The 27,977-nt window shown below is 46.7% G+C and overlaps 3 protein-coding genes across 15 annotated transcripts in view; 2 read left to right on the top strand and 1 right to left on the bottom strand.

Annotated features, from left to right (window-relative positions):
• Positions 1-13,520, top strand: part of MEIOB (meiosis specific with OB-fold) — a 33,657-nt gene extending 20,137 nt beyond the window's left edge. For 3 of the 11 annotated variants that reach the window (XM_035021945.1, XM_035021942.1, XM_035021943.1), the window contains exons 10-14: positions 1,979-2,080; positions 3,067-3,220; positions 5,783-5,966; positions 6,905-6,991; positions 10,530-11,996. In XM_035021945.1, coding sequence (XP_034877836.1) covers positions 1,979-2,080; positions 3,067-3,220; positions 5,783-5,966; positions 6,905-6,991; positions 10,530-10,640 — 638 coding nt within the window. In that variant the 3' untranslated portion in view covers positions 10,641-11,996. Of the gene's footprint in view, positions 1-1,978; positions 2,081-3,066; positions 3,221-5,782; positions 5,967-6,904; positions 6,995-10,529; positions 12,000-12,388 lie in introns of those variants that run through there. The other 8 variants (XR_004682252.1, XM_035021941.1, XM_035021944.1 and 5 more) reach the window with 8 other exon arrangements.
• Positions 13,521-18,099: 4,579 nt separating this feature from the next.
• On the bottom strand, positions 18,100-19,817 carry FAHD1 (fumarylacetoacetate hydrolase domain containing 1). The gene has a single exon (XM_035021940.1). It carries the CDS (start codon positions 19,713-19,715, stop codon positions 19,050-19,052), a length of 666 nt encoding a protein of 221 aa, XP_034877831.1. The 5' UTR covers positions 19,716-19,817; the 3' UTR covers positions 18,100-19,049.
• A 47-nt stretch (positions 19,818-19,864) lies between these two features.
• HAGH (hydroxyacylglutathione hydrolase) overlaps positions 19,865-27,977 on the top strand; it is a 16,060-nt gene continuing 7,947 nt past the window's right edge. The window contains exons 1-5 of one of the 3 annotated variants that reach the window (XM_035021938.1): positions 20,220-20,311; positions 20,543-20,681; positions 22,914-23,089; positions 23,545-23,609; positions 27,560-27,677. In XM_035021938.1, the coding sequence (XP_034877829.1) occupies positions 22,985-23,089; positions 23,545-23,609; positions 27,560-27,677 (288 nt within the window). In that variant the 5' untranslated portion in view covers positions 20,220-20,311; positions 20,543-20,681; positions 22,914-22,984. Of the gene's footprint in view, positions 20,024-20,188; positions 20,312-20,542; positions 20,682-22,913; positions 23,090-23,544; positions 23,610-27,559; positions 27,678-27,977 lie in introns of those variants that run through there. The other 2 variants (XM_035021939.1, XM_035021936.1) reach the window with 2 other exon arrangements.

The raw sequence follows: 27,977 nt of genomic DNA, 5'->3' as shown, positions 1-27,977 counted from the left end.
GACAATTGGATTTGTCTGTTGGAAAAGGTTATCAAGCTTGATAGGACGCTTGTATCAATAACTCAAGGCTAAGTTAATGAAACACATATTCAGTGGATGTTATCTGTTTGATTCTGAACACAGCCTGAAAGGGGAAATGCCAACAGCATTAGAATAAATGCCTGTTTCTCTAAGAGACAAAGGAGAGTACTTACAAGGGTGCGTGAATTTTAATGTGCTTCTTTAAATCAGCCTTGTTTGTAACTTCCTGGGCTACACCCACCAAGTACAAACTAAAAACCTCCAATGGCTTAAGCTTTCATCCTAGCTTTCGTTATGGCTTTCTCTGCCCCAAAGAGTGTCCATCAGACAGTCCCGGATAACCTTGTCGTCAGGAGGGATCTTTACAGCAGTGCCTGCAGGAAGCCCCGGGGTTTTATTTCCGCAGCCTCACTCCAGCACCTGCTCCTGTCTGGTGTGCAGCACGTCTGTCAGTGGTTCAAAAACATCCACTCATTCACTCATTAAGTTACAGATATCTCTTGAATGCCTTTTATTTGCCAAGTACTGAGATAACATAAGTCCTTTCAGGAACAAGGCAGGACACGATAGGTAGATGGCCAGATGAGTAGGACAGTTGCTATATTAGGTACTGGAACTACAGAGCTAAAGAGGCAGACCCCTGCTCACAAGGGGCTTCAGTCTAGTTATGTGAAAGAACAGTGGTTAGATGCAGGGTTGGATGGGAGAGAGGAAGAAGCCCCTGCCTTTGCCCCAGGGGTCAGGGGGCCAGGGGTAAAAGCACCAGCACGTTTGCAGAATGTCAGAGTGGGTGAGGGAAGGCTGAAAGGCCATCAAGCGTTGGAGGCCGGGGGGCTTGAGGTTGAAGGGTGTCAGAGTCACATGGGAGCCCTTTTTCAAAATCACATTCTTGCCTTTGGCCACACCATCTGACTATTCCTGAGAATACTTGTGTCCCAAGTCAAGCAGCAAGGCTTTCAAATACACTTAAATTTTTTTTTTCTGCTTAGAAAAGAAATACATAGAAAATTCAGAAAATACATAATAGCAAAAAGGGAAAACAATGAGCACCTATAATCTTACCATCTTATAAGAGAATCATTTCTTTGGTGTATACTCTTCCAGATAATTTTGCATACCTATGTATATATATGTTTTTTTTAATTGAGAGGAAATTGCACCAGGTCGTTCTATAAGCTGCTCTTTAACAATATCTGGTGTATGTCTCTTCATTTAGTAGACTACCACGTCACATGGCTATTTGGCTGCATAATAGTCTATTTGACTATGTTTATATATGTCTTCACTTTTACCATTAAAAATAATATTGGATCGGGGCGCCTGGGTGGCTCAGTTGGTTGAGCGACTGCCTTCGGCTCAGGTCATGATCCTGGAGTCCCTGGATCGAGTCCCGCATCGGGCTCCCTGCTCGGCGGGGAGTCTGCTTCTCCCTCTGACCCTCCCCCCTCTCATGTGCTCTCTCTCTCTCATTCTCTCTGTCTCAAATAAATAAATAAAATCTTAAAAAAAAAAATATTGGTTCATTCACAGCTATTTAAAAAGTAATCAGGGTCGCCTGGCTAGTTCAGTGGTTAAGTTTCTGACTCTTGATTTCGGCCCAGGTCTTGATCTTAGGGTCATGAGATCAAGCCCTGCCTCTGGCTCCATGCTTAGCATGGAGTCTGCTTGAGATTCTTACGTAAGTAAGTAAATAAAATCAATCTTGGGGTGGCTGGGTGGTTTAGTCAGTTGAGCAGCTGACTCTTGATTTCAGCTCAGGTCATGATCTCAGGGTCCTCAGATGGAGCCCCATGTTGGGCTCTGCACTTAGTGGGGAATCTGCTTGGGACTCCCTCTCCCTCTCCCTCTCCCTCTGCCCCTCCCCCCTGCTTACCTGTGTGCTCTCTCTCAAAGAAATTGTTTAAAAAAATAAAAAGTTATCAGTTGCTTTTCACTTATTATGCATCTTTTATTTAAGATACCCCAGAAGCTAACATCCTATTGAATTTTATAAGAGAAAATAAAGAAACAAATCCTCTGGATGATGAGATTGACAGTTACTTGAAAGAATCTGTAAATTGTAAGTGACCTTTAAATCTTATTTTTGTTTTACATAGTAAAAGATACCATATTCTTATCCTGTAACTGCTATATTTCCACTTTTTAAAAGGTAGTTTAAAACTTTTAGAGGTTTTGGGGCACCTGGGTGGCTCAGTCAGTTGGGCGTTGACTCTTGGTTTTGGCTTGGGTCGTGATCTTGGGGTTGTGGGATCAGGCTGCATGTGGGGCTCTGCACTCAGTGCGGAGTCTGCTTAGGATTCTCTGCCTTTCCCTTTCCCTCTGCTCCTCCCTCTGCCCCCACACACTCTCACTCTCTCTGGAATAAATAAATAAACAAATAATCTTTAAACTTTTAGAGGCTTCTATAACCTTTTGCCAATCTGATGGAAGTTAAAATTGAGCTGATTGCCTTTTACTTATTAATTTTTTTTAGATATATATATATTTTAAACATTTTATTTATTTATTTGACAGAGAGAGATACAGCGAAAGAAGGAACACAAGCAGGGGGAGTGGGAGAGGGAAAAGCAGGCTCCCTGACGAGCAGGGAGCCTGATGTGGGGCTCAATCCCAGGACTCCGGGATCATGACCTGAGCCGAAGACAGACGCTTAATGACTGAACCACCCAGGCGACCCTCTTATTAATTTTTAAGAATTATTTATATATTCTGGATATGAGTCCTTTGTCTCCTTTAAAGATTGCTAGCATCTCCCACGCTGATGGTTGCCTTCCCATTCTTTTAATGGCATCTTCCAATGACCACAAAGTCTTTATTGACATAAAATGAATTAAATTTCTCATTCTTTTCCCTTTTTTGCTTGTTTTTGCTGTTATGTCCATTTACACAATCAGTTTCAATATAGCAAATGTAATAATTTTTCTGTTACTCAACTGAAGCTATTACGTGTTCTCATTTGAACTTTATAGCTTTTTCTATTTGGATATAATCCTTTGGCATTCTTAGAATATATAGAGAGCTGTAATAACTACTTTTTATTTTTAGTAAATACAATAGTTGATGTCTATACAGTTGAGCAATTAAAGGTAAAAGCTTCAAAGAACGAAGGGAAGGCTGACCCTTTCTACGGCATTCTTTATGCTTACATTTCTACGCTGAACATTGATGATGACAGCACAATAGTAGTTCGACACCGATGGTAAGCAGCCTGTATTGTCAGCAAATTCATTCTTGTAAGAAATAAAGACCAACTATTGTTAATAAATTTTAAGCTCTATTAAAGTTAAAGCTATTCTTTGACATAATAGTTGTTATGTATTTTAAAGAAATGTATAAATAAATAACCCATACTGAAGTTTCCAAGGCACACTATGTAGATTCAAAGGTTATAATTACCTGTTAAAGTAAAATTTGATTTCCTGTGTTTCTGCAATCCTAAAATATAAAGACAGAATGCTGCCAGAAACTTTTTTTTTTAAAGATTTTATTTATTTATTTGAGAGAGAGAGAGAGAATGAGAGAGACATAGAGCACATGAGAGGGGGGAGGGTCAGAGGGAGAAGCAGGCTCCCCGCTGAGCAGGGAGCCCGATACGGGACTCGATCCCAGGACTCCAGGATCATGACCTGAGCTGAAGGCAGTCGCCTAACCAACTGAGCCACCCAGGCGCCCTGCCAGAAACTTTTTAAAGATTTTATTTATTTGAGAGAAAGAGAGCATGAACAGGGGGGAGGGGCAGAGGGAGAAGCAGACTCCCCACTGAGCAGGGAGCCCGATGTGGGACTCGATCCCAGGACCCTGGAATCATGACCTGAGCTGAAGGCAGGTGCTTCACCGACTAAGCCACCCAGGCGCCCCTGCTGCCAGAAACTTTTAACTGAGATGACAAACTGTTGTTTTATATTAGAATATTATTTTGGGGGGCACCTGGGTGGCTCAGTTGGTTAAGCAACTGCCTTCGGCTCAGGTCATGATCCTGGAATCCCGGGATCGAGTCCCGCGTCGGGCTCCCTGCTCGGCGGGGAGTCTGCTTCTCCCTCTGACCCTCCCCCCTCTCATGCTCTCTCTATCTCATTCTCTCTCTCTCTCAAATAAATAAATAAAATCTTTAAAAAAAAAAAAGAATATTATTTTGGTTGCCATGTCCTATAGCAATGCAAGGGACAGCATTTAAAAAAAAATTATTTTCAGCCACATGGTGAATATGATTTACAGCCTTTCCTAGGTCAAAGTTAGTATCTACTTTTTTATAAAGGAAACCCCAGGGATTTAATAATATTAGCTGAAAGATGCTTGGCAAGAAACATCTAAAATGTTACTGTGAAATTCTACGAATTTTTGTAATTGAAAATTTTACTGAGGGGCACCTGGGTGGCTCAGTCAGTTAAGCATCTGACTCTTGAATTCAAGTCTTAACCTCAGGGTTGTGAGTTCAAGCCCCATGTTGGGCTCTGTGTTGGGCATGGAGCCTACTTAAAAAAAAAAGAAAAAACTTATTGAGATAGTTCTAGATTCACATGGAGTTGTAAAAAATAATACAGAGAGGGGCACCTGGGTGGCTCAGTCAGTTGGGCCTCTGCCTTTGCCCCAGTCATGATCCTGGGGTCCTGGGATTGAGCCTGATGTCAGGCTCAAGGAGCCTGCTTCTCTCTCTCCCTCTGCCATTCCCCCAGCTTGTGCTCTCTGGCTCTATCTCTTGCTCAAATAAATAAATAAAAATCTTAAAAAATAGAGAGAACCCACATACACTTTATCCACTTTCTCCCAATGGTAACATTTTATGAAACTATAGTATTACATCATAGCCAGGATACTGACATTATTTCAATTTGGTGATTTTATTGAAATTTCACCACATTGACATGCAGTCGTGTGTGTGTGTGAAGTTCTATATGGTTTTATCACATATGCAGGTTTGTGTATCTACCACCAAAGTCAAGATATTGACATAGATTTTGAAAACATTTTATGATTTGGTATTAAAATTGAAAAAACCAATGTGGAGGCTGCTGTGTAAGTCAAGTGTTTATTTTTTGAAAAACATTTTTCAAAAACTTTTGGAAAATTTTATTGTCTCCCTAATTTTTTCCTATATCTTTAATATTGATATCTGAGGAAAAGCGTCTGAAATTTACCTTAAAAGTGATCTGTGCCCAGACAGGAAAGCACTATTTCAGATCACACCCTCTACTTGAGAAATTTAAGTTAGTCTTTCTGTCCAAATTGGCTAATGTAAGACCTGCCTCAAAATATGGAATAGCATGTAATCACCCCTTAGAGGGAGAAGTGTGTGTCACTAGCAGTACTAAGAGCATTTTGGGTGTGAACCTGACCAACCCTAGGATTCTTCTGTCAATGTGCCGAAGCCTAGCACAGAAGCATCAAGCGAGCATTCATGGACCTCAGGCTTTCTAGGCACACGACAGGACTCCTCCCTCGGAACCCTGAGCCGGGGAGACTAGGTGGACATACCCGCAGTAGCGAGGAATAGGATGGGACAGGGCAGAGGTGGGGCTAAGGCATCAGTTCTGTGGCTGTTGGGAGCCGGGAAGGGGTGAAGGAAAGGAGCCCTAGCAGGGGTAGGGTAGGACGCAGGGCGGTATAAATGGGATTAATTGTATGTTGTGTTGTTCCTCATTTCGTATGTCTGTCTGGCATCCTACACCGCGCTGAGCACTCTGAAGTTACTCTGATTTAGACTAGGGATCAGGTTGGTCATTTATGGCCTTCACATTTTATCCTTGTCTTTGTTTCTTTTCAGCTCCGGCTGTGGTTATGTTGTAAAGGAAGCATCCAGCACTTGTACTGCTTGCAACAAAGATTCTTTGGAATTTAAATCTGTTTTTCTCAGCTTCCACTTGCTAATTGACCTCACTGACCACACAGGTACCCTCCATGCCTGCAGTCTTACAGGAGGGGTTGCTGAGGAGACTTTAGGCTGCACGGTAAATAACAGAAAGGAAGATGTGTTTAGAAATAATTCCAAAATGAATTCCCTTCCCCCCAAGTATAGGTTATTTCAGTGAACAGTTGATAGAAATTAATTCATTAGTAAAGAGGTCTGGGGGAAAAAATCAAGCTTGATTTAAACATGCATTGTTTTAATGAACAAATAATTGCATGTTGTGTATTCAAATCACAGCTGATTCTGCTGTTGGGTACAGCGGCCGAGGCTCTTGACTGCCGGAGAGAAAGAAGGCACTTTTTTTTTTTTCTTTTTTAAGATTTTATTTATTTATTTGACAGAGAGAGACACAGCGAGAGCAGGAACACAAGCAGGGGGAGTGGGAGAGGGAGAATCAGGCCTCCCGCCGAGCAGGGAGCCTGATGCGGGCTCGGTCCCAGGACCCTGGGATCATGACCTGAGCCGAAGACAGATGCTTAAGGACTGGAGCCACCCAGGTGCCCCCAAGAAGACACTTTCAATAGTCGAGTAACAGTGGGTGGAACAGCACATTGGAGATGTTGATAGGTTAAGGCAGAAGGAGGGTGTGGTGATATTTCACCAACCAGCTGAAGGAAGTCACCACATACAGAGTCAGAACACACACAGCTCCCTCCTCCTTCAGGAGGACAGCAGATACTTAGTAGCGTGTGCTTTGACGGGCACTTGGTTTTTCTTGTTAAAGCCAGCTCCTGCAGTTTGCTATTAGCCCCCAGCCCTACTCTGTCTTTAGTTCGTTAAGGGGAGTTCTCTGGGTTGAACCGCCTGACTGGTTTCAGAGATTCAGTTCGGAGCCTTTCTGACCTTATCTCCTCCATTAAGAGAATTGAGCTGTAATTACTATAAATAAAATTCCATTCTAGTGTGCAAAGCCAAGTTTCACATTGTTAAGATGAGTTATTTATATGGACTTTGGAAATATTTGATTGTTTTAACCAGGTAAATGAGTTTCTTGCAATGACGGATGAACAGAAAACAGCACTGAAGTGGCAATTTCTTCTGGAAAGAAGCAAAATTTATTTAAAAGTTAGTGTATTTTACAGTACTATATCATTCTATATATTCAAGTAATAAGAAAATCCTAGAGTATGACCTAATAAATTAGGGAATTTGTTATTTTTAATAATGTCCAGTTTCCAAATATGCAGAAGAATTTGGCTAACATGGAAACAATGCAGGTAATCAGGTTTGTTTTGTTTTGTTTTGTTTTTTTGTATAGTATAAAGGGATTCCTCATGACACCAAAGGAATAGACCAACATGGGTGTCTGGTTGACTCAGTCGGTAGAGCATGTGACTCTTTTTTTAAAAAATATTTTTAAAGTTTAAAATCAATTAATTAACATATAACATATTATTTGATTCAGGGGTACAGGTCTGTGATTCATCAGTCTTACATAATACCCAGTGCTCATTACAACACATACCCTCCCCAATGTCCATCACCCAGTTACCCCATCCCTCCACCCCCCTCCCCTCCAGCAACCCTCAGCATGTGACTCTTGGTCTTGAGGTTGTGAGTTTGAGCCCCACGTCCGGTGTAGAGATTACTTAAAAATAAAATCTTGGGGAAAAAAAAAAAAAAATAGACCAACAAAGACAATATCTGTTATGTTTAGTCCAAGGAGGGCCCTGGGCTGTAGAGTCAAAGCTGGTCCCCCACCCCTGTCCCACCCCCATCCCGCCAGTGTAGCAGTGCTCCTCACTTCAGTGAGAAGTATCAGGTGGCACAGTCACACAGGGGAGAGATGGACTGGGTTTGAACCCCAACTCCACCACTCCTCAGCCTCTTTGACCCTCTAGAGCTCTGTGATCCTGCATCTCTAGTTGGAGCAGCACTAGCAACGCTTCAGTGTGAGAGGATCATAGAATCTTAGTATTAAAGGTATAAAGAGGGAGTGAGACAAACTCCTTTTGTTTTGCAAATGCAGAAGGTGGGACCCAGAAATGTTGCTACCTGTGCCAGGTCACAGGTGAGATGGGTTACAGCCTACGCTGTCTCTCCTATCAGTCTCAAATGCTTTCTTCTCCTTTACACTCTTAAAAAAGTTTTCAAGCTTTTGTCTAAGAGAGTTGTATCTGTCGGTATTTACTGCACTAGAACATGACATTGAGAGTAATTTAAAACCTGTCCAGGAGCCCACATTCCATTAACAGTCAGCAATGATATCATCTCATGTCCCACAGCCTCTAGAAAACCACAGTGTGTTCTGCCCAAGAGTGAGAGTGAGAAAGGCAAATGGCGTCTTAGTATAATCTGAAAATAGTTGTGATCTCATGGGTACTCTGAATAGTCTTGGGGAACACTGCACCTGCTCCAGCTAAGCCTCAGAAACAGGTGTGCCCATTTCCCATGCACCGAGGCACCCAACAATGTCAATTATTTTAAATCAGTTAAAACAGAACATGTAATTTAAAAAGTAAGAACTCATGTATTTCTGCTAATATGACAAAAAAACAAGTATTGCTATAGAGATGGGCCATTTTGTATATTTATCATATTTCAATTAAAAACAATGGCTATCAGGGGCACCTGGGTGGCTCAGTCGGTTGTGTCTGCCTTCCGCTCGGTCATGATCTAGGGTCCTGGGATCAAGCTCAGCAGGGAGTCTGCTTGTCCCTCTGCCTCTGCTCATGCTTTCTCTCTCTCAAATAAGTAAATAAAATCTTTAAAAAACAAACAAAAAACAATGGCTACTTAAAATGGTGCAGTTGGAGGGATTTCAAAGCAAGGTATTTTAATATCTTTTTAAAAAGATTTATTTATTAGAGAGAGCATGAATGGGGGGAGGAACTGAGGGAGAGAGAGACTCTCAAGCCAACTCTCTGCTGAGTGGAGCCCGACATGAGGCTTGATTCCAGGACCGTGAGATCATGACCTGAGCCAAAACCAAGAGTCTGACGCTCAACCAACTGAGCTACCCAGCCGCCCCAGTATTTTAATGTTTTAAAACACATGGGGATATGAACACAAGTCCTTGTAAGTCTGATATTAGTGTCAAAGAATGATTTCCAAAAAGGGTAAATCCATGACTCTTATACAAAAATAAAATGAATGTGTCAAAGATTTAATTCATTAATCAGTGAAGAAACTAGGAAGGGGTTCTTAAAAAATGAATTCAAAGAAGAATTAGAAGAGTAGACACAGAGGCCAACAGTCAGCAGTGCTGAACTGGGGTTATGTGTAGATGACAAAACCCGCCTCTTCTGCAGGGCAGCGCCGACTACATCTTCACACAGACAGGATGCCTTTGGATTTCCCGAATAGGACTGCTTTTTGCATCATTATCTGTTTTCTACAACATGCTGTTGAAAATAGCTCAGCCATGGCCACGAAAGGGGCCGAGCCCTACAGAATGAGGCCACCCAGACCGTGGGAGGAGCGCTCCAGTGAAAGACGCCCACTTATCCTCATTGCCCACCTTGGCCTTTCACAGTGCTTCCTGACGTTAGTCTGTTCTGCATCATCACATCCCCAGAGCCTAACAGACTTGGGTTACTACCACAGGTTAATGCCTGTCACAGCTGCTAGTTTGAACACACTTTATTTTTGCATATTATTATTATTATTATTTTTGCATATTATTTCTTTATTTAAGTCATCTCTACACCCAGCGTGGGGCTCGAACTCACAACCGGGAGATTGAGAGTGGCATGCTCTTCCAATGGAGCCAGGCCAGTGCCCCTTGAACACACTTTAAACCCTTCTTTTGTAGGTGTTGGATTTGAAACTCCAACTTTCCAACCAAAAGAGATGTGTCATGAGAAAAGTAATATAGATTTTTAAATTTTTTTTTTATTATTATTTTTAAGATTTTATTTATTTATTTGACAGAGAGAGAGATAGCGAGAGCAGTAACACAAGCAGGGGGAATGGGAGAGGGAGAAGCAGGCTTCTTGCCAAGCAGGGAGCACAATGTGGGACTCGATCCCAGGACCCTGGGACCATGACCTGAGCCGAAGGCAGACGCTTAACGACTGAGCCACCCAGGCGCCCAATATAGATTTTTTTAAAGATTTTTTTTTTATTGGGCGCCTGGGTGGCTCGGTTGGTTAAGCGACTGCCTTCGGCTCAGGTCATGATCCTGGAGTCCCTGGATTGAGTCCCGCATCAGGCTCCCTGCTCGGCAGGGAGTCTGCTTCGTCCTCTGACCCTATCCCCTCTCATGTGTTCTGTCTCTCTCAAATAAATAAATAAAATCTTTAAAAAAAAAAAGATTTTTTTTTAAAGTTATTTACTTGACAGATAGCACAAGTAGGCAGAGTGGCAGGCAGAGGGAGAGGGAGAAGCAGGCTCTTCATGGAGCAGGGAGCCACCCAGGTGCCCCAATAACATAGATTTTTACAAAATTACCATCGAGAGCCAGATCTGTAATTTCTCTCCGAACTCCTCCCGATGTGAACTCGCTCCATCGTCTTACAGCTGTCACTAGAATTTATGCTCACACCTACAAAACAGCTCATTGTGGTTCTCTACTGCATTCTCTGTTGTCACTAGTTTTCAACTTTATATACATAGCGATTTTTTAAAATTAACTCCTTGTCTCTCTCTTTTCTCCCTACAGTTTTTTTTATCACACAGAGCAAGGGGTGGATTGAGAATTAGTGTGCTCTCATGTAAGCTCGCAGACCCTATTGAGGCAAGTAGGAATTTGTCTGGACAAGGAAATATTTAAAACAAGATACTTTAAACCCTGGACAAGAATATGAGTTTCAACTCTCTTGAAAGTGGAAAATGAGTTTGAAAATTATGGATAAAATTTTATTTTCAAAGGTGGTAAAAATGTTTCTATAAATTGTTATTATGTTTCCTTCTGGAGTTGGTTAGGGGGTAAGTCTTAAAATCTCTCATTCACCCCAGCTCCTTTCTTAGATGGCTTTTTCTACTGACTTTGCCCTCTCTCCCCAAGTTGGGAAATGTTTGCGTGAATTAATAAACAAATTTAATCTTCCCCACAGATACCAATGATTTCTTTTCTTAAGCCCCTTTCCTCTTTGTCTTGTTTCCCTGGAGAAAGATCAGAACCTCCAAAAATGACCTCTCTGGAGCTTGGCGGTGGCTGAGACTGCTCTCCAGGAGCTGGTGGGTCACAGGTGAGGGCTTCTCGGTGGTGTAGGGTGGGAACAGCGGAAGCCTGCGGGCAGTGCTGGGCAGCAGCTTTGAACACTGAAGAGCTTCTCTGATCCTTGCCCTCTCTGATGACACATGGGGCCACCCAGCCCTTGTGAAGGCTGGCTGACTCAGGGGTGATATGTGTGAGTCTGAATCACCTGGGAGGAGACCAGCCTCAAAAGTTCTAGGAGTGGTGCCAGTCTGGGACCTGGAAGGGCAGGGCTGCTTGGACAGGACGCCGACCCCCATACCACCCACTGCACTGGTCCTAGCCAAAGCCCCAGAGTGCCGTGCTCAGCCCCACACCATTCCGAGTCACTTGCTGCAGGGTACAGGCCTACCAGCATGGTCAGTGCTGGCCCATAGTCTGGGAGGTTTGCCATTTCCGGAACCCACCACAGGAGTGAAAAACAAAAAGTAAGTATCTGAAACTCTTACAAAGCTGGTGTTGGGAGATAAACTTGTCAGTCTCTGGCTTTTACAATAGGCAGCCATGGCCGAAGGGCATGAGCGGACCCTAGTGTGTCCGAATTGTGGTAATAAACGAGGCAATGGAGGCCTTGACCTAGTGTGTGGACAGGGAGTGTGCCTGATAAAGAGCTTCCTTCCTCACTCCCCTGGGGCAGGGTATGGGTGTGTTAAGCAAGGTGACTCCAGAAGGCAGACAGAGAAAGAAGGTGGGAGAGTGGTGGAGGGGGAGGGTTCAGGCTTGGGAGGAGAGAGAAGTGAGGGTGCCCACCTGGTGGACACATTCACACTCTCTGTTGATTAAGCAACAGTGGGTGTCCAAGAGCACAGGAGACCAGGAAGGACACCTGGCCCGGGTGGTATGTCAGAAATGGCTATGCCAGGCCTCCTGGTGCCCTGATTTCTGGCAGCAGGTCCCAAAGCACCAATGCCTGGACCACAGGTGCAGGTACCAGCTTTGTGGGCTCCTACTGTCCAGGGGCTTCAGTTGCCCACTGGCCTCAATAGCATAATACAGATGCCTAATATAGGCATTCTCAAATTAGGCTTATATGTCATACCCAGTGTTCCCCAGCCACAGTGGTGGGCCCTAGCAGGGCAGTGGAGGGATCTGAACCACCTCTTCACTGCTACCTTGGTGACCTCTCAGTCCACCAGCATTTAACCACGGAAATACCATGCCCGTCCCTGGAGGGGTCCCCAATTGCTGATTTCATCTGACGCCATAGGAATCTACAGGGCTAGGTGTCAGCCACACCGAATCAAAGGGGCTTGCCAAAGTTTAAACTACACATCTGTGAAGTGAAGATGACAAATTGGTTGATATCTAAAATTTGGTTGTAGAATAGCCAGAATTCACGCACTCAAAGGCATAAAGGAAGAAGCATCCCGTTCCATCACTACAAAATACACGAGTCCCTGTCCAGCACCTCCACTCGCCACTCCTCTCCAGGAGCTGCTTTCCTTGGTCCTGGCATCTTCCCATCCACAGGTTTGCTTTGCTTTATGTAAATAGTGTGGTGACTCTAGGATTTTTCCTAATCTACTAGTGGTTGCTTTCAGTAAGATTCTCCTTTCCTGATTCTGCTGTGCACATGGCAGAATATGTGATATACATTACATAAAATTGACCATTTTAACCATTTTTAGGTGTAGAATTGAATGGCTTTAAATACATTCACAGTGTTGTGTTAACTATCACCACATCCATCTCCGGAACTTTTTCATCTTCCCAAACTGACACTCTGTCCCTGTTAGACGATCGCTCTCCATTTCCACCTCTCCAGCCCCTAGTAACCTCTGATCCGCCTCATGTCCATGCGCTTGACAACTCTGGGTACTTCATATGATATGTGACTTTTTGTGTCTGGCTTCTTTCTCTGAGCACGATGTGTTTGAGGCTCACCCATGTCTCATCAGCCATCAGTGCTTCCCTCCTTCTTGCGGTTGAGGAGTTTCCCACTGTATGGATGGACATTTTGTTCCCCCATTCATCTGTCTGTGGACATCTGGGCTGTTTCTGCCTTTTGGCTCTTGTGATCAGCCAATCACAGCTGCTGTCAGCATATGCTTACAAGCATCCTCATGTTTGTGTGTCTTTCCTGTCATATGTATTCATCTGTCTTTGTTAGAACATATGGTTTGCAAGTACAGGTTACTCTATAATCTGTGTTTACACTTAATACTTTGTAATAAAACTTTTTACCTTATTCAATATTTGACCTAACTTTAATGGCTGTACATCTTTGCATTATATGAATGTAGGGTAATGAATGTAATTAATCCAATACTGTTAGACATTTAAGATGTTCCCCATTTGTTGCTATTGGAAATGACAGCTGTAGCTAAATTTTTGTCCGCATTCTTAATTATTTCCTTGGGATAAGTTTCTGGACATTAAATTGCTACAATAATATTAACAGCTAATATTATTGAGTGCTTTCAATGTGACAGACACTATAATAAACACTAATAGAATGCAATTATTATTATTTTTTTTTGAAGATTTTATTTATTTATTTGACAGAGAGTGAGCACAAACAGGGGGAGGGACAGAGGGAGAGGGAGAAGCAGACTCCCCACTGAGCAACGAGCCTGACCTGGGGTTCGATCTCAGGACCTGGGATCATGACCCAAGCTGAAGGCAGGTGCTTAACCAATTGAGCCACTCAGGCGCCCCTAGAACTCAATTTATACAAGGACTGTTAGTTTGCCCATTTTACAGATGGGACCTGAAGTCCCAGCTGCATGGAGATGGTTGTGTGGGCAGGCTCTGTTACTGCAGGCTCATACTCTATGTGCTGCTTCCAGGATGGTCTCTGGCTCTGAGCTTCTCCATCTCTGGTTCTCCTTTTGTAAACAGGGATAACGATACCAACTTCTCTTGGTGACTGTCAAGACTGAGTACATCCATATATGTCAGGTGCTTGGACTCACACAACCCAGTGCATGATCAGGGAGTATGTTATTGTAAATGTTGAAGGAGAGCAGTTTCACTGTCACTCATATTTGGCAATGTTTTTGTTGTGTGAATCCTATTCTGCTTTTATAGTTTGATTTTTTTTCCATAATTGATTTTTTTTTTTTTTTTAAGTAGGCTCCACACCCAAGGTGCGGCTTGAACTCATGACCCTGAGATTAAGAGTTGTGTGCTCGGGGTGCCTGGGTGGCTCCGTTGGTTGAGCATCCAACTCTTGGTTTTGGCTCAGGTCATGATCTCAGGATCTTGAGATCAAGCCCTGCGTTGGGCTCAGTGCTCAGCACAGAGTCTGCTTGAGATTCTCTCTCTCTCTCTCCCTCTGCCCCTCCCCCCATGCGCTCTCTCTCTCAAATAAATAAATAAGTCTTTAAAAAAAAAAAGAGTCGTGTGCTCTACCAACTGGGCCAGCCAGGCATCCCTATAGTTGAATTATTATACTTACTTTATTCTTTCTCTTTAAAAATTTTTTTTAAAGATTTTATTTATTTATTTATTGGAGAGCGAGCGAGAGAGAAACAGCATGAGAGAGGAGAGGGTCAGAGGGAGAAGCAGGCTCCCCGCTGAGCCGGGAGCCCGATGTGGGACTCGATCCCAGGACCCTGGGATCATGACCTGAGCCGAAGGCAGTCGCTTAACCAACTGAGCCACCCAGGCGCCCAATACATGAAGGTTTTTAAGCATATTTGAATTAATCGTATTGAAAAGAAATATAAAATTTACCTGAAACCAAAGATACTACACCAACATTAATACCACAGATGTGCCCAATAGTCTCATTAAAACAATAACTATAAAAATATGAAAAGATGTTAATCAATGAAATGCAAATTAAAATGACCATAGCCATAGGGAAGCCTGGGTGGCTCAGTTGGTTTAAGCATCTGATTTTTGGTTTTGGCTCAAGTCCTGATCTCAGAGTTGTGATCTCAGGGTCTGAGACCGAGCCCTGTCTGGCTCCTGGCTCAGCAGGGAGTCTGCTTGAGGTTCTCTTTCCCCCCCACCACCCCTTCCTGCCCCCATGCTCGCTCTCTTTCTCTCTAAAAATAAATATTTTTAAAAAATGATCACAGCCATGATACCCAGCATTAGCTAGGGTGTGCATAAAAAGGTATTCTTAAACACTCACGTCAAGTACAAATTTGTGTATTATTTTCCCATGGCAATTTGGCAAATACATAATTTAAAGTGCAAACCATCTAACTGATTTCACATCTATGCCTTTCCCTAGGGAAATAAACATATGCTCCCAGTGGAGGATGTTCCTCACATCACTGTTTCTAATAGCAAAACATTTGAAACCTAGCAGCCCGTAAGGGAATGTTGGGCCCCACCCAGACCCCCTGGACCCTCAGGCACACACACACCTATCCCTCAGCTTCTCTGAGAGGTGGAGAATTACCTGGGGGAAGTTATGGGAGGGGTGGGGAGCAGATTCCGACAGTGACTTCCCCTTGGGACGGTCAGTGGACTGAAGCTCATCTCTAGCTCTGAGACCAGCACGTTCTTTCTTAGTTTGCTCTCTGCCCTTTCTGCTTCCTCTGTACTTTTCTCCTAAGAGTGCTCCTTCAGTAAACCGTATGAACAAGAACCCCACCTTAGCTTGGCCTCTGGGGTACTCAATCTAACGCACGGCATTAAAAGGGATTATGAAAACCTATATTCGCTGACCTGGAAAGATGTTCACAGTATATTAAGCAGATGTAAAATACTCACTTTCATAAAATCTCAATGAAAAAGCGCAGAAGAACACATGTGAAGCCATACATTCTACATGAACTAATATACTGTGGAATTTTTTTCTTAAGTGTGGTAATGGCATTGTATCTATATAAGAGAAGGTCCTTATTCTTAGGAGATGCATACCGGAAGGGTAGAGTTTTTCTGCAACTCATTTCCAGTTTTCCAGCCTAAGTTGTTCAGGCATGCATATATGCGGAGAGAGACGGAGTATGGAGAGACGCAGAGAGAACAAACATAACCAATATTAACAATTACTGAATCGAATGAAGGGTGTGTAGAGTTCACTGTATTAGTCTTTCAACTTTTTAGTAGGTTTAAATTTATTCAAAAAGTTGGGGGGAAATGTGCCTCCTGGGTGCTAGGACTACTGTGATTTTAGCAAGATCAGGAATTGTGGAAATTGGTGTCTCTGTTTTTTATTCTTGAAGCCAAGGACTTTGTGTGCTACACCTGCAATTCTGTTGTCAGCTGTTTGTGACAAAGCTCATGCCACCACAGTGGTGAACATTGACCTCTCTGGGCTATTTGTGCCGCCCAAGGGGGCTGCTGTGAACCTGCTCCTGCCTCACACCTTTTGGTTTGCTTTGAAGTCTGTCAGCTTGGTGGGCTTGTCTCAGCTGAACCTCATGTCTGCTGGTTAGACTAATACACGTTCAGTATGAGCACACCCTTGAACCAGCTCTTCTGCCTATGGGAACCTAGCCCAATGAAGTAACCACAAATGTGCTCATTCTACTAGCAAATGATTAGAAACCATTTCAATTGCCAACAATGGAGGACTGATTTCAGAATCTTTTTTTTTTTTTTAAGATTTTACTTATTTGAGAGAGAGAGAGAGATCATGAGAGGCGAGAGGGTCAGAGGAGAAGCAGACTCCCTGCTGAGCGGGTAGCCCAATGTGGGACTCCATCCTGGGACTCCAGGATCATGACCTGAGCCGAAGGCAGTCGCTTAACCAGTTGAGCCACCCTGATTTCAGAATCTTACACAGTCACTAAAAATAGTGCTGCAGAAATGTGCTGCCCGACAGAGAGTCACAACACACTGTGAGGAAAGCAGGTTAGGAAATTTGAGTTATGGGCAAATCTTATTTTAAGAATTGCAATCAGGGGCGCCTGGGTGGCTCAGTCGTTAAGCGTCTGCCTTCGGCTCAGGTCATGATCCCAGGGTCCTGGGATCGAGCCCCGCATCGGGCTCCCTGCTTGGTGGGAAGCCTGCTTCTCCCTCTCTCACTCCCCCTGCTTGTGTTCCTGCTGTTGCTGTCTCTCTCTGTCAAATAAATAAATAAAATCTTTAAAAAAAAAAAAAAGAATTGCAATCACATCCACAGATTTGGAAGAAGGTACACTAAATGCTTCACTCGGCTGTCTCTGGGTGAATGGAATTTTGGGTATTCTTGAACTCATCTGTAATAAACACCTATTGCTTGAGCAATTAAAATAAGAAACTTGATTAGAAGATAAAACAAGATAGTATGACATTTAATAAGTCTAATCCTGGCACTTCTTCACAATAAATTATAAATTAAATGTGGGGGTTGCCTAATACCTACATGTTTGAATCTTCTTATGTATCTACCTGCAAGATGAAGCCTGCATAGTGGTCAAGACTTCATGTTTTGGTCCTAGGAAAGCTAGGTTATAACTTGGTTCTGTCCCTCAGCTGAGTGACCATAAAGCTAGGCTGGCTAGCCCCTAAATCTACATCTTCATGTTTAACAGGGATGGTAGTAATACCAATCTTACAGCTTTGTTGAGGGTTAAATAATACATGGAAAGCTCTTGACGCAGTGCCTAGCAGTACTAAGGGCTCAGTAAATGTGAGCTATTATTAAATTAGATGTCCTTAGCTTTCTGAGAGGGGCCTATAGATGTCTTGTTTCCATATCCAGCAGGAGCCTCTGCCTAAGCTTAAAGGGCACCACCGGGCACTGTGCATCTTGCCTAGACTTTTTGTCCACGGAGAGCAGGTAGGAACAAAAGTAGCTCTCCCGGGCTATTCAGCTTCCTCACCTTTGGTTGGAGGCAGAGGTGCTGATTAACTTTGTTAATAGAGCACAGTGCTCTAGAGGCCAAAGGTCAATGACCAAGGTCTGAAACCCCTTAATGAGCAAGTGTGCCTCCTAGCCACTAATGGAGTGATAAAAGTAAACTTTTAGGCCAAATAAAAGATAGCATTTTTATTTTATTTATTTTTAAAGATTTTATTTATTTGACAGAGAGAGACACAGCGAGAGAGGGAACACAAGCAGGGGGAGTGGGAGAGGGAGAAGCAGGCTTTCCGCGGAGCAGGGAGCCTGATGCGGGGTTCGATCCCAGGACTCTGGGATCATGACCTGAGCCGAAGGCAGACGCTTAATGACTGAGCCACTCAGGTGCCCCAAAAGATAGCATTTTTATTTGGAAAACAATTGTTTCAAAATTATCTCCCAAACTCAAATCTACAGGTCATGATGCAAATGACTGAAGTTGCCATTAATCGTTTTTAAATAATTTAAATTTAAATAATAAATTAAAAAACTTATTAAATACAATTTTAAATTAACTATGTGGAGTAGTGTTTATCCACATTTCCATGATAAGAAGCACTTGGGAGTGCTGGAGATTAATTCTGCTAATTAATACAGTGGACCTGGTACAGGCCAGTAATGTGGAAATTATTTTTACAAATACCTCCAGATAATTATCATGATCAAGGAAATTTAGAAAACATGATTTTCAAATTCCTTTGCATATTTTAAGTTTTGAATTACTGATCTCAGAATGCCCAATGAAAAGTCTTTTTTTTTTAAAGATTTGTAGTTATTTGAGAGAGAGAAGGGACGAGCAGGAGGAGGGGCAGAGGGAGAAGTACACTCCCTGCTGAGCAGGGAGCTTGACCCAGGGCTCAATTCCAGGACCCCCAGATCCTGACCTGAGGCAAAGGCAGATGCTTAATGGACTGAGCCACCTAGGCACCTCCGAATGAAAAGTCTTATCCAGTCCAGTTTTAGGAAAGGAAAGGAAAAAACATTTGTTTTGATAAATTCTCCGCTTTGGAAGCTTCACAAAAACTTAATTTGGTTGTTTCCTAAAAGACAATCTTCTTTCCATTTCTGGCCCAGCTTTTCTAGATCACATTTTCCTTGAAGGGTCCATCTTCCTTAAGTCATAACAATCCAATTAAATCATATTTAAGAATTAGTTTCTTACCGCAAACAAAACAATTAGTATATTAAAGGATTGTCACATTTAACAACCTTTGCTTGCTTCTGTCCAGCTCCCTTCTCTCCTAAAACTTAGTAAGTCAATACTCTGGCTTTTCCACCTTAAATCTCATACTGACGACCCCGTGTATGCCAGCCTGGATCTCATCGTTTTCTTTAACGGGTCCGACTCCCTTCGGCGTCCCGGTCAAGATAATATCTCCTTCTTCCAAGGTCATTATCTTAGAAACGTAGCTAATAATGTAGGGGATGGAAAAGATCATGGAGGATGTCTCACCCTCCTGCCTGAGTTCGCCGTTGACCTTGAGCCAGAGCTTCAGGTTGTGAGGGTCCGGGATCTTCTCTTTGGGCACGAACGCGCTGACCGGGCAAGAGGCGGTGAAGCTCTTGGCCAGCGTCCAGGGCAACCCCTTCTTCTTGCACTCGTCCTGCACGTCTCTGGCGGTCATGTCCAGACACAGGGCATAGCCGGCCACGTAGTCCATGGCCGCGGCCTCCGGGACGGCGCGGCCGCGCCTGCCCATCACTACGCCCAGCTCGAGCTCGTGGTGCAGGTCGCGGCTGTAGGCCGGCATGAGAATGGCCGAACCCTCGCGGACGTAGGCTGTGGACGGCTTCAGGAAGAGCACCGGCTCGCTCAGCACCACGCTCTGCATCTCCTTGACGTGGTCCGCGTAGTTCCTACCCACGCACACGATGTTCTTCCCCCACTCCCAGAAGCGGGACAGCGGCCTGGTGGCTGCCATGTCCCGGCCGGGTGCCCCTGGAGGTCACGTGACTCCGCCGGGACCCGGTCACCTGATGCCTACGGCGCCCGGGAGAGAACCAACTACCTCGCAGCGCTGTCCCGTCCGCGACGGCCCGTTCCGCTCTGCGCTCTACCGGGTGCTTGGCAGTCACGGCGCCTCAACTCCTGGGAGCCGCTGTCCAGTAGCTGCCCCGGGACGCTGGCCTGGTCCCTGGAGAGAGGCTGAGGCCTTGTCGCTGCTCTCCGGCCGCCGCCGCCGCCGCCGCCGCCGCCGCCGGTAGCTCGCGGCTCCCGGCCCGCACTCAGGTACGCAGCAGCCGGGCCCGGAGCGGGCATGGGTTTGGATGCGGGCGCTGATTGGCCGGGGTCTGGGGCAGGGGCGCTAGACCTGCGCTGATTGGCTGGGGGGCGGGGTGGCGGGCGCCGATTGGCCGCGGCGCGCCGCCGGCGTGTGCAGCCCCCGCCCCTCGCGCCGCCGCCCCGCTGTCGCCTCAGCAGCCACCCCGCCGCCCCGGGTCATGGTGCTGGGCCGCGGGCTGCTCGGCCGCCGGAGCCTCGCCGCGCTGGGAGCCGCCTGCGCCCGCCACGGCCTGGGTAGGTGGGCCGGCGCCGGCCGGGGCGCCGAGGGGCGCACCTGACAGGGGCCGGGGGCGCGGGGCCCGGCCCGCGGAGAGGGACCCACCGGCGTTGTGACCCCGTAGCGGCGGTTGGGCCGCGCCCCCGCGAGGGGTCCGGCGGTGCCGGGCGGGTGGCCGGCTCCGGGCGCTGGGGGCGGCCGGGAGTGGCCAGGCCGCCGCGGGCTGACGCTGTTTTCTGTCGACACAGGCTTGTAACCCTCGCCGGCGTCCAGGCGCGCCGGTTGGGGTCGAGAAAAGGCCCCGCGGCACTTGAGTCAGACTTTGCGGGGGCTGAAGACAGAGTGGGGTCACTGGTCAGCTGGGGGTTGCTGGCGGATTTGTGCCGGGTAAGGAGACGTGGGCCCCAGGAGCCCCGCGCCCCTGCCCGCCCGCGGCCCTCCTGGGGGTCCCCTCCCCGCCCGGGGGGACCCCTCGTGTGTGCGCCCCGGGGCGGCACAGCCGGGCCTAGCGCCCCAGGGACTGCCTTCCCATCTCTTCCTGCGAGCTTCAGCTGACAAGAAAAACCCGGGGTACACGATTCTAAAGTGCAGATAAAGGGCAGGAAGCCGGGCCAATACTCGGGTTCCAACAAGACTGGGTCCTGGGGGCTGCGAGGCCCTGGCCCTCCCTCTAAAAGGAGAGGCATTGGGCACCCGGGCTTCCCAGGGCCTGTGCTTCCAGCTGTCAGATTTCCTTTCCCACTGGGAGTTACCGCTTGCTTTGTTGGAATATTTTGACCTTGATTTTGAAATCTTTCTTTATTTCCTGATATCTTATCTGGCTGGTGTGGCAATAGGGGCAGTAGGTTAACCCGAGTCTTTGGGAGATGGTTAGCCGCTGGAGAAATGACCACATAGGAGGCGAAGCCGTCCTTGGCCATTTTAGATCTCACTGAGAGCACTCAAGGTTCTGGAGCGGGTAAGGTGTTGCCATTACTAAGGAAAGAGCCTGTCCTTTTTCCCATTTGGGGACACACCTAAGAGTGTCAGGGCTAGGACTTTTTGCTTCCGGAGTCAGGCAGAGAGTGTAAGTGGGACTGTAGGGAATTGGCAAGATTGTGGCCACCTCGTTCAGAAGGGAGCCTAGTGCCAGCCATTGGATGCCGTGCAGAAGGATGGGCCCAGCTCAAGAGAAGCGGAATAAAACATGTCTTAGGACTTGGCCTGGACTACAGGCTGCACCTCTGTGCCCTCTGCTTATACAAAAGGTCACAGTTGCAAACCAGTGAACTGGAAGCATTTCTCAGGCATATAATTTTTGGAAAAGGAATAAGGCTTCTGGTGGTGCCTGCAGAAATAACTAAGTTCCCCAGGTTTTCCAGGAGAACCCTTATAGTACCTAGAGGAGCCTGAGCACAGGATGTAATCATGTTTTCTTCACCTGGGCGGTGTTCCTCTCCCAGACTCGAAGCACAGTCCTGTTTCAGTCCTGCTTTCCTCCCTCCCCAGCCCCCAGTACGCATACTCCGCTCTGTAGTCCTTCCTGGGCTCAGGTAGGGCTGGGGCCTAGGGAAGGTGGAATATCACAGAAACATCATACAGAGATGTTTGTTTTGCTGTGCATGAGGCGAAGGGCCTGGAAAATGCCCAGCTGGTTGTCCAGGGAAAGGGGAATTGGATATCTCTGTGTACTCTTATTTAAAGCTGCAGTTCAGACAGTTTCTCTGGCTGTGGCAGATAAGGTTGAATTCAGCTTTAGGTGGCCGCTGGAGATGTGGTCTGTCAGTCAGTGGGTCCTGCCTGCTTTCTGGATCCCTTTTGGAAGAGGCCCCCATTCCAGCACCTCCCCCAGTATTTCTTGGCTGTCTTCTGTCATTTTTTGTGGTGTTCATCTCTTTGACATTAAGACAAGTATTGTTGGGGCCTCTCAGTTTTTAGATTGAATAGGAGTTTCATTGTTGAAAATAGTTTGGCACCTGACTCCTCGGTGGAAGATGCTTTTGGCTTTTGCTCACTCTTGACACATCCTGGCAGGGTCCTTCGGTTCAACTGGATGGCGATTCTGTGTCCTGCACACTTGAATCTGGAACAAGTCGCCACCTGTCCCCTGTCTCAGGCCCTGGTGTGTTTTGTGCATGATCCAAATTTTGAGTTCCTGCCTATGAAAGTGAATATTGTTTTCCTCTCTGGCTGGAGGCCTAGGAAGGGTCAGAGGCCCTCACCCTCCGGGTTCCTCTCTTTGTGGTCTTTCTGGTTCGGGTGTGAACACCGCGGGACTGGCACTGGTCACTTCTGACACTGGTTTGAATCACAGGCACAAACCAGCACTTCTGTCCTCTGAGAGCTTTCGAAAAAGAAAATCAGGATTATAGTCTGAAAGAAGTGATTTCCGTGAATATGCATGTGGAGAATTTTCTGTGTTTTTCTTACGAATGTGGTAAAATGAGGATATTTTCTTCTTTACCGAAGGAACTCAGAAAACCTGACACGGCGAGCCTCACACTTTGCTGCTCGGCGAGTCACTTTCCTGGAATGTTGTGTCCCCGGGACGCGGGGCCTCCCAGGCTGAGGGTTTGTCTTTAAGTCTCAGCCTGGGGCGGCCTCCCTTGGACACTGACCGAAGCTGTGCTTTGTCTTCAGGCCCAGCCCTGCTGGGAGTCCTTCTCCATCACACAGACTTAAGGAAGAGCTTGACTGTGGAACAGGGCACCATGAAGGTTGAGTTACTGCCCGCACTGACCGACAACTACATGTACCTGATCATCGATGATGAGACCAAGGAGGCCGCTGTTGTGGACCCGGTGCAGCCCCAGAAGGTGGGAGGAAGGGCCCCAGCACCATCTTGTCCCCTGCCAGGGCTAATAGCTGCAGTGTCCTTGTAGCTTGGCTGAAGCTACACAGAAATTCACTCATTTGGTTTTTGAAAAACAACTGGTGGCCTGCCACTCTGCCGTCGGGCAGAAGGCCAGTGAGGGGTGGAGGCTGCCAACGGCTTGGGTGGGGAGAGCAATGGGCTTCTGTCTGTAAGGTCCTGGGCCGCCAGGAAGCCCCGGAGGCGGTGACCTCCGCTGGAGGGGCTTGGAGAGGTCATGGCTGGCCCTGAGTTGCCAATTGGGTCAAGAGAGACCTGGAGCGGGGGCAAGTCGGCAGGGTCACGACAGGGCACGGCCCCTCTTGGCCAATCCTGGGTTCTGCTGGGCACCCTGCAGCTCGGCCGGCCAGTGCCAGGAGTGTGACCATGGCCCCCATCTTGCCTCACGTTTGGTTGCAGGTTGTAGAAACGGTGAAAAAGCATGGTGTGAAGCTGACCATGGTGCTCACCACTCACCACCACTGGTAAGCCCTCACCAGCCAGCTGCTTGGGCCTGTCGGCTCCCGGCCGTGTGCACCCCCGTGTGCACACCGGGCTGGTGTCCGTGGGGGTTGGGCACTTGCGGGCTCCCTGGGCCCTCTTACAGGTGGAGGCCTGCGAGATCGGGGTGCTGGAAGCCCTTGTCCCCGCCCAGCCATGTTCTCTGTGCCGCTGAGGGTCAGCCCCAGTGGGATTCTGAGAAGACGTGTGGGCTCTAGGCTCCGTACTGCTGCCCTGCGCCCTCGGCCCTGGCCCTGGCCTCCATGGGGCGGACCTCCAGCAGCAGGTTCTGGGCTTGTGTGATGGGAGACTAGCTTTGATGTCAGGGAAGAAACTATTCTAGACCTTAGTGTTTTTAAAAATCAAGCAGCTCTGTTTGGAGAGGTTGTGGTTCTCGAAATTGAAGGTAAGGGATGAAAGAAGCACCCAAGTGTTTGGGTTTTAGGGCTAGAGCTGCTTGTCCAAGACCCTCCTGTGGGGTTTTTGAAATTCTGAGACTTTTCACAGCTTGAAAAAAATACTTGTTTGGCTCTGAATTGTCTTTTCCACGTAAGTGCCTGAAGGCAGCCAGCGACTCTCACTGCACTTCACCTGTGAGGTGCGGTGTCTCCGCGGGGGTGTCCTGAGGACGTGGGTTGGCCAGAGTTTGCTCAACGGTGGCCACTTCTTGGTTGATGTCACTAAGGCACCCAGAGTCTTTGGGGTTTAGCCCCGGGGGCATCAGCTGTTAATTCCTGAATGCAGAGGGGTCGGCCGGCAGCCTTGCCCTTGGCTGCTGTGCCGCTGGGCTTTCTGGGAAAAAGCCAGATTGCCTACCCGCGAGCCTCAGGGTTGGCTTCTCACTCCCTTGCTAAGCAACCGCTGGGTCAGTTTTCTCAAGTTGTGATGCTCTGGGGTTTTTCATATGCTTATGCTACAATACAAAACCCCAAATTCGGCCCCAGACTGAGCCCGAGGGCGCCGGGGCCTCCCTCCCTGCACTAGAGGAGATGGTGAGGCGGTGGTTGCGCAGGTCAGCGGAACGTGTGGATGCGTGTGTACGTGTTGGCGCTGCCCTGTGTGTAGCAGATGGCGGGGCGGGGCCGGGCGGCCCCTGCTATCTGTGCGCCCTGCTGGGTCGGGGCCCCTCGAAGGGCTCCGTGGATAAGTGTGTAGTGAGGGGCAGGAGCCCTCGCCTTGTCCTGGGAGGTGCAGGGAGCTTGGTGCAGGGCCGTGGCTGGGCTTAGGCTGTGCACGTTCCGGGTGCGTTATGGGCTGGTCGCTGGCCCCTGATCGCCCTCGGGCATTGGTGATCGATTTATGTATGTATGTTTATTTGTTTAAAGATAAGTGTTTTCATTTTTATTTTTTAAATTTTAAAGAAGTTTTTATTTTAATTCCAGTTAACATATGGTGTTATACTGGTTGCAGGTGTACAACATAGTGATTCAGCAGTTCTGTCCATTACTCCGTGCTCATCACAAGTGCGCTCCTTAATCCCCATCACCTACATAACCCTTCCCCCCACCGCCTCCCCTCTGGTAACCATCTGTTTCTTCTCAAGAGTTGGCTTCTTGGTTTGTCTCTCTTCTTTTCCCTTTGTTTCTTAAATTCCACATATCAGTGAAATCATGTGGCGTTTATCTTTCTCTGACATTTCACTTAGTTTCTGTAGCTCCATCCGTGTTATTGCAAATGGCAAGGTTTCATTTTTATAGTTGAATAATATTCCATTGTGTGTGTGTGTGTGTATGTACACACACATATATATACCACATCTTTGTCCATTCATCAATTGATGGACACTTGGACTGTTTCCATAATTAGTCTCATAGATAATGCTATAAACATCGGGGTGCATGTTTCCCTTTGAATGAGTGTTCTTGCATTCTTTGGGTAAAGACCCAGTACTGCAATTACTGAATCATAGGGTAGTTCTATTTTTGACTTCTTGAGGAACCTCCATACTGTTGTCCAGAGTGGCTGCACCAGTTTGTGTTCCCACCAACAGTGCACAAGATTTCCTTTTTCTCCACATCCTCATGAACACCTGTTGTTTCTTGTGTTGTTGATTGATGTTAGCCATTCTGACAGGTGTGAGGTGGTATCTTATTGAGGTTTTGATTTGTATTTCCCTGATGCCGAGTGATGTCGAGCATTGTTCATGTGTCTGTTGGCCATTTGGATGTCTTCTTTGGAAAAGTGTCTGTTCATGTCTTCTGCCGATTTTTTAAATTGGATTATTCATTTTTGGGTGTTGGGTTATATAAGCTTTTTATATATTTTGGATACTAACCCTTTATCAGATATGTCATTTACAAGTATCTTCTCCCGTTCTGTAGCCTGCCTTTTAGTTTTGTTGACTGTATCCTTTGCTGTGCAGAAGCCTTTTATCTTGATGAAGTCCCAATAGTTCATTTTTGCTTTTGTTTCCCTACCCCTGGCAACGTGTCTAGTAAGAAGTTGCTATAGCCAAGGTCAAAGAGGTTTCTGCCTGTATTCTCCTCTAGGATTTTTATGGTTTCAGGTTTTACATTTAGGTCTTTCATCCATTTTGAATTTATTTTTGTGTATGGTGTACGAAAGTGGTTCAGTTTCATTCTTTTCATGTGGCTGTCCAGTTTTCCCAATACCGTTTGTTGAAGAGATGGTCTTTTTCCCATGGGACATTCTTTCCTGCTTTGTCGAAGATTAGTTGACCATAGAGTTGAGGGTCCATTTCTGGGCTCTCTCTTCTGTTCCATTGATCTGTGTGTCTGTTTTTGTGCCAGTACCATACTGTCTGGGTGGTCACAGCTTTGTAATATAGATTGAAATCCAGAATTGTGATGCCACCAGCTTTGCTTCTGTTTTTCAGGATGGCTTCGGCTATACGGGGTCTTTTGTGGTTCCATAGAAATTTTAGGATTCTTTGTTGTAGCTCTGTGAAAAATGGGGGTGGTATTTTGATAGGCAATGCATTAAATGTGTAGATTGCTTTGAGTAGTATAGACATTTTCACAATGTTTGTTCTTCTAGTCCGTGAGCATGGAATGTCTTTGTTTCTGTCCTCTTCAATTTCTTTCGTAAGTGTTCCATAGTTTTCAGAGTACAGTTCTTTCACCTCTTTGGTTAGGTTTATTCCTAGGTATGTTATATTTTTGGTGCAGTTTAAACAGGATCATTTTCTTAATTTCTCTTTCTGCTGCTTCATTAGCATACAGAAATGCAGCAGATTTCTATGCATTGGTTTTGTATCCTGCAATGTTACCGAATTTGTTTATCAGTTTTAGCGGGTTTTTTGGTGGTCTTTTGAGTGGGGCATTGCCATTTTATTTATCATTAATTTATTTTTAGGGAGGGAGAGAGCAGGGAGGGCAGAGAGAGAGAATCTTAAGCAGGTTCCACCAATCTCATGACCCTGAGATCATGACCTGAGCCGAAATCAAGAGTTGGACGCTTAACCAACTGAGCCCCCCAGGTGCCCTGGACATTGCCTTTTTAGAAGACAGCTTCCACCTGCTCAGGGCAGTGGGTCCTGAACTGGGCCACCTGTGAGAGTCATGCGGGTGGGGGCGCTTTAAAACTCCTGCTCTGCAGGCTGCCCCTAGGCCAACTGCGTCAGGATGTGGGGCAGGGAGTCACGACTTGGTGCTCCTTAACAGATCCTCAGGTGACTCTTATGTGCCCAAAGCTTGGGAGCTGGGCCTTAGGGATTATCTAGGTGTTTGGGATTTGGTTTGTTTGTTTCAGAAGCTTCCGCAGCCACAGGGCAGGAGCACAGAAATGCCTCACTTCGGAAAGACATGTCTCAGAATGTTCTTTTCAGTGGACCCAAATGACAAGCCAGTTTCCTGTGTTGGGAGATGCGTTTCTACCGAGAAGGCAACCAGGAAAGGAGACTTGTGGTAGGGGTTTAAGAGCAAGCAGGCCCAGTCCCATCAGCAGGAGCCCAGGTCTCCTTTCCGACTTCCAGGGACCACGCTGGCGGGAACGAGAAGTTGGTCAAGCTGGAGCCTGGGCTGAAGGTGTGCGGGGGTGATGACCGGATCGGGGCCCTGACTCACAAGGTCACACACCTCTCCACACTGCAGGTGAGCAGTGAACCAACGGAAGGCACTCCAGCGGGCAGGGGTGCGGTGGGGACACTGGCCCCCACTCCTGGCATTTCCTCCCTGAGCCAGGGACCCGGCGGGTGGAGGGCGGCATGCGGAGGGTGCCTGGCCGTGGGGAGAAGCGGTCAGGCCCGGTTTTGAGACAGTCAGGGAAACTGGAACACGGACAGTGACCCGTCACTGTTCATCTCTTGGACGCAGTGACCCTGTGAGGAAGCGAGAGGGGGTTCCCAGGGGCTTCCACGGGCGCCGGGGGGGGGGGGGGGGGGGGGGGGGGGG

The sequence above is a fragment of the Mirounga leonina genome, unplaced genomic scaffold, assembly GCF_011800145.1.
Source record: "Mirounga leonina isolate KUSES-001 unplaced genomic scaffold, KU_Mleo_1.0 Mir_175, whole genome shotgun sequence".
Lineage (NCBI taxonomy): Eukaryota > Metazoa > Chordata > Mammalia > Carnivora > Phocidae > Mirounga > Mirounga leonina.
Note: the sequence above shows the minus strand (reverse complement) of the source record. Positions and strands in the feature narration are given on the sequence as shown.

What these genes read in the sequence shown, in the direction of transcription:
- FAHD1 (XM_035021940.1), bottom strand. Translation starts at nt 19,715, where the DNA reads ATGGCAGCCACCAGGCCGCTGTCCCGCTTCTGGGAGTGGGGGAAGAAC.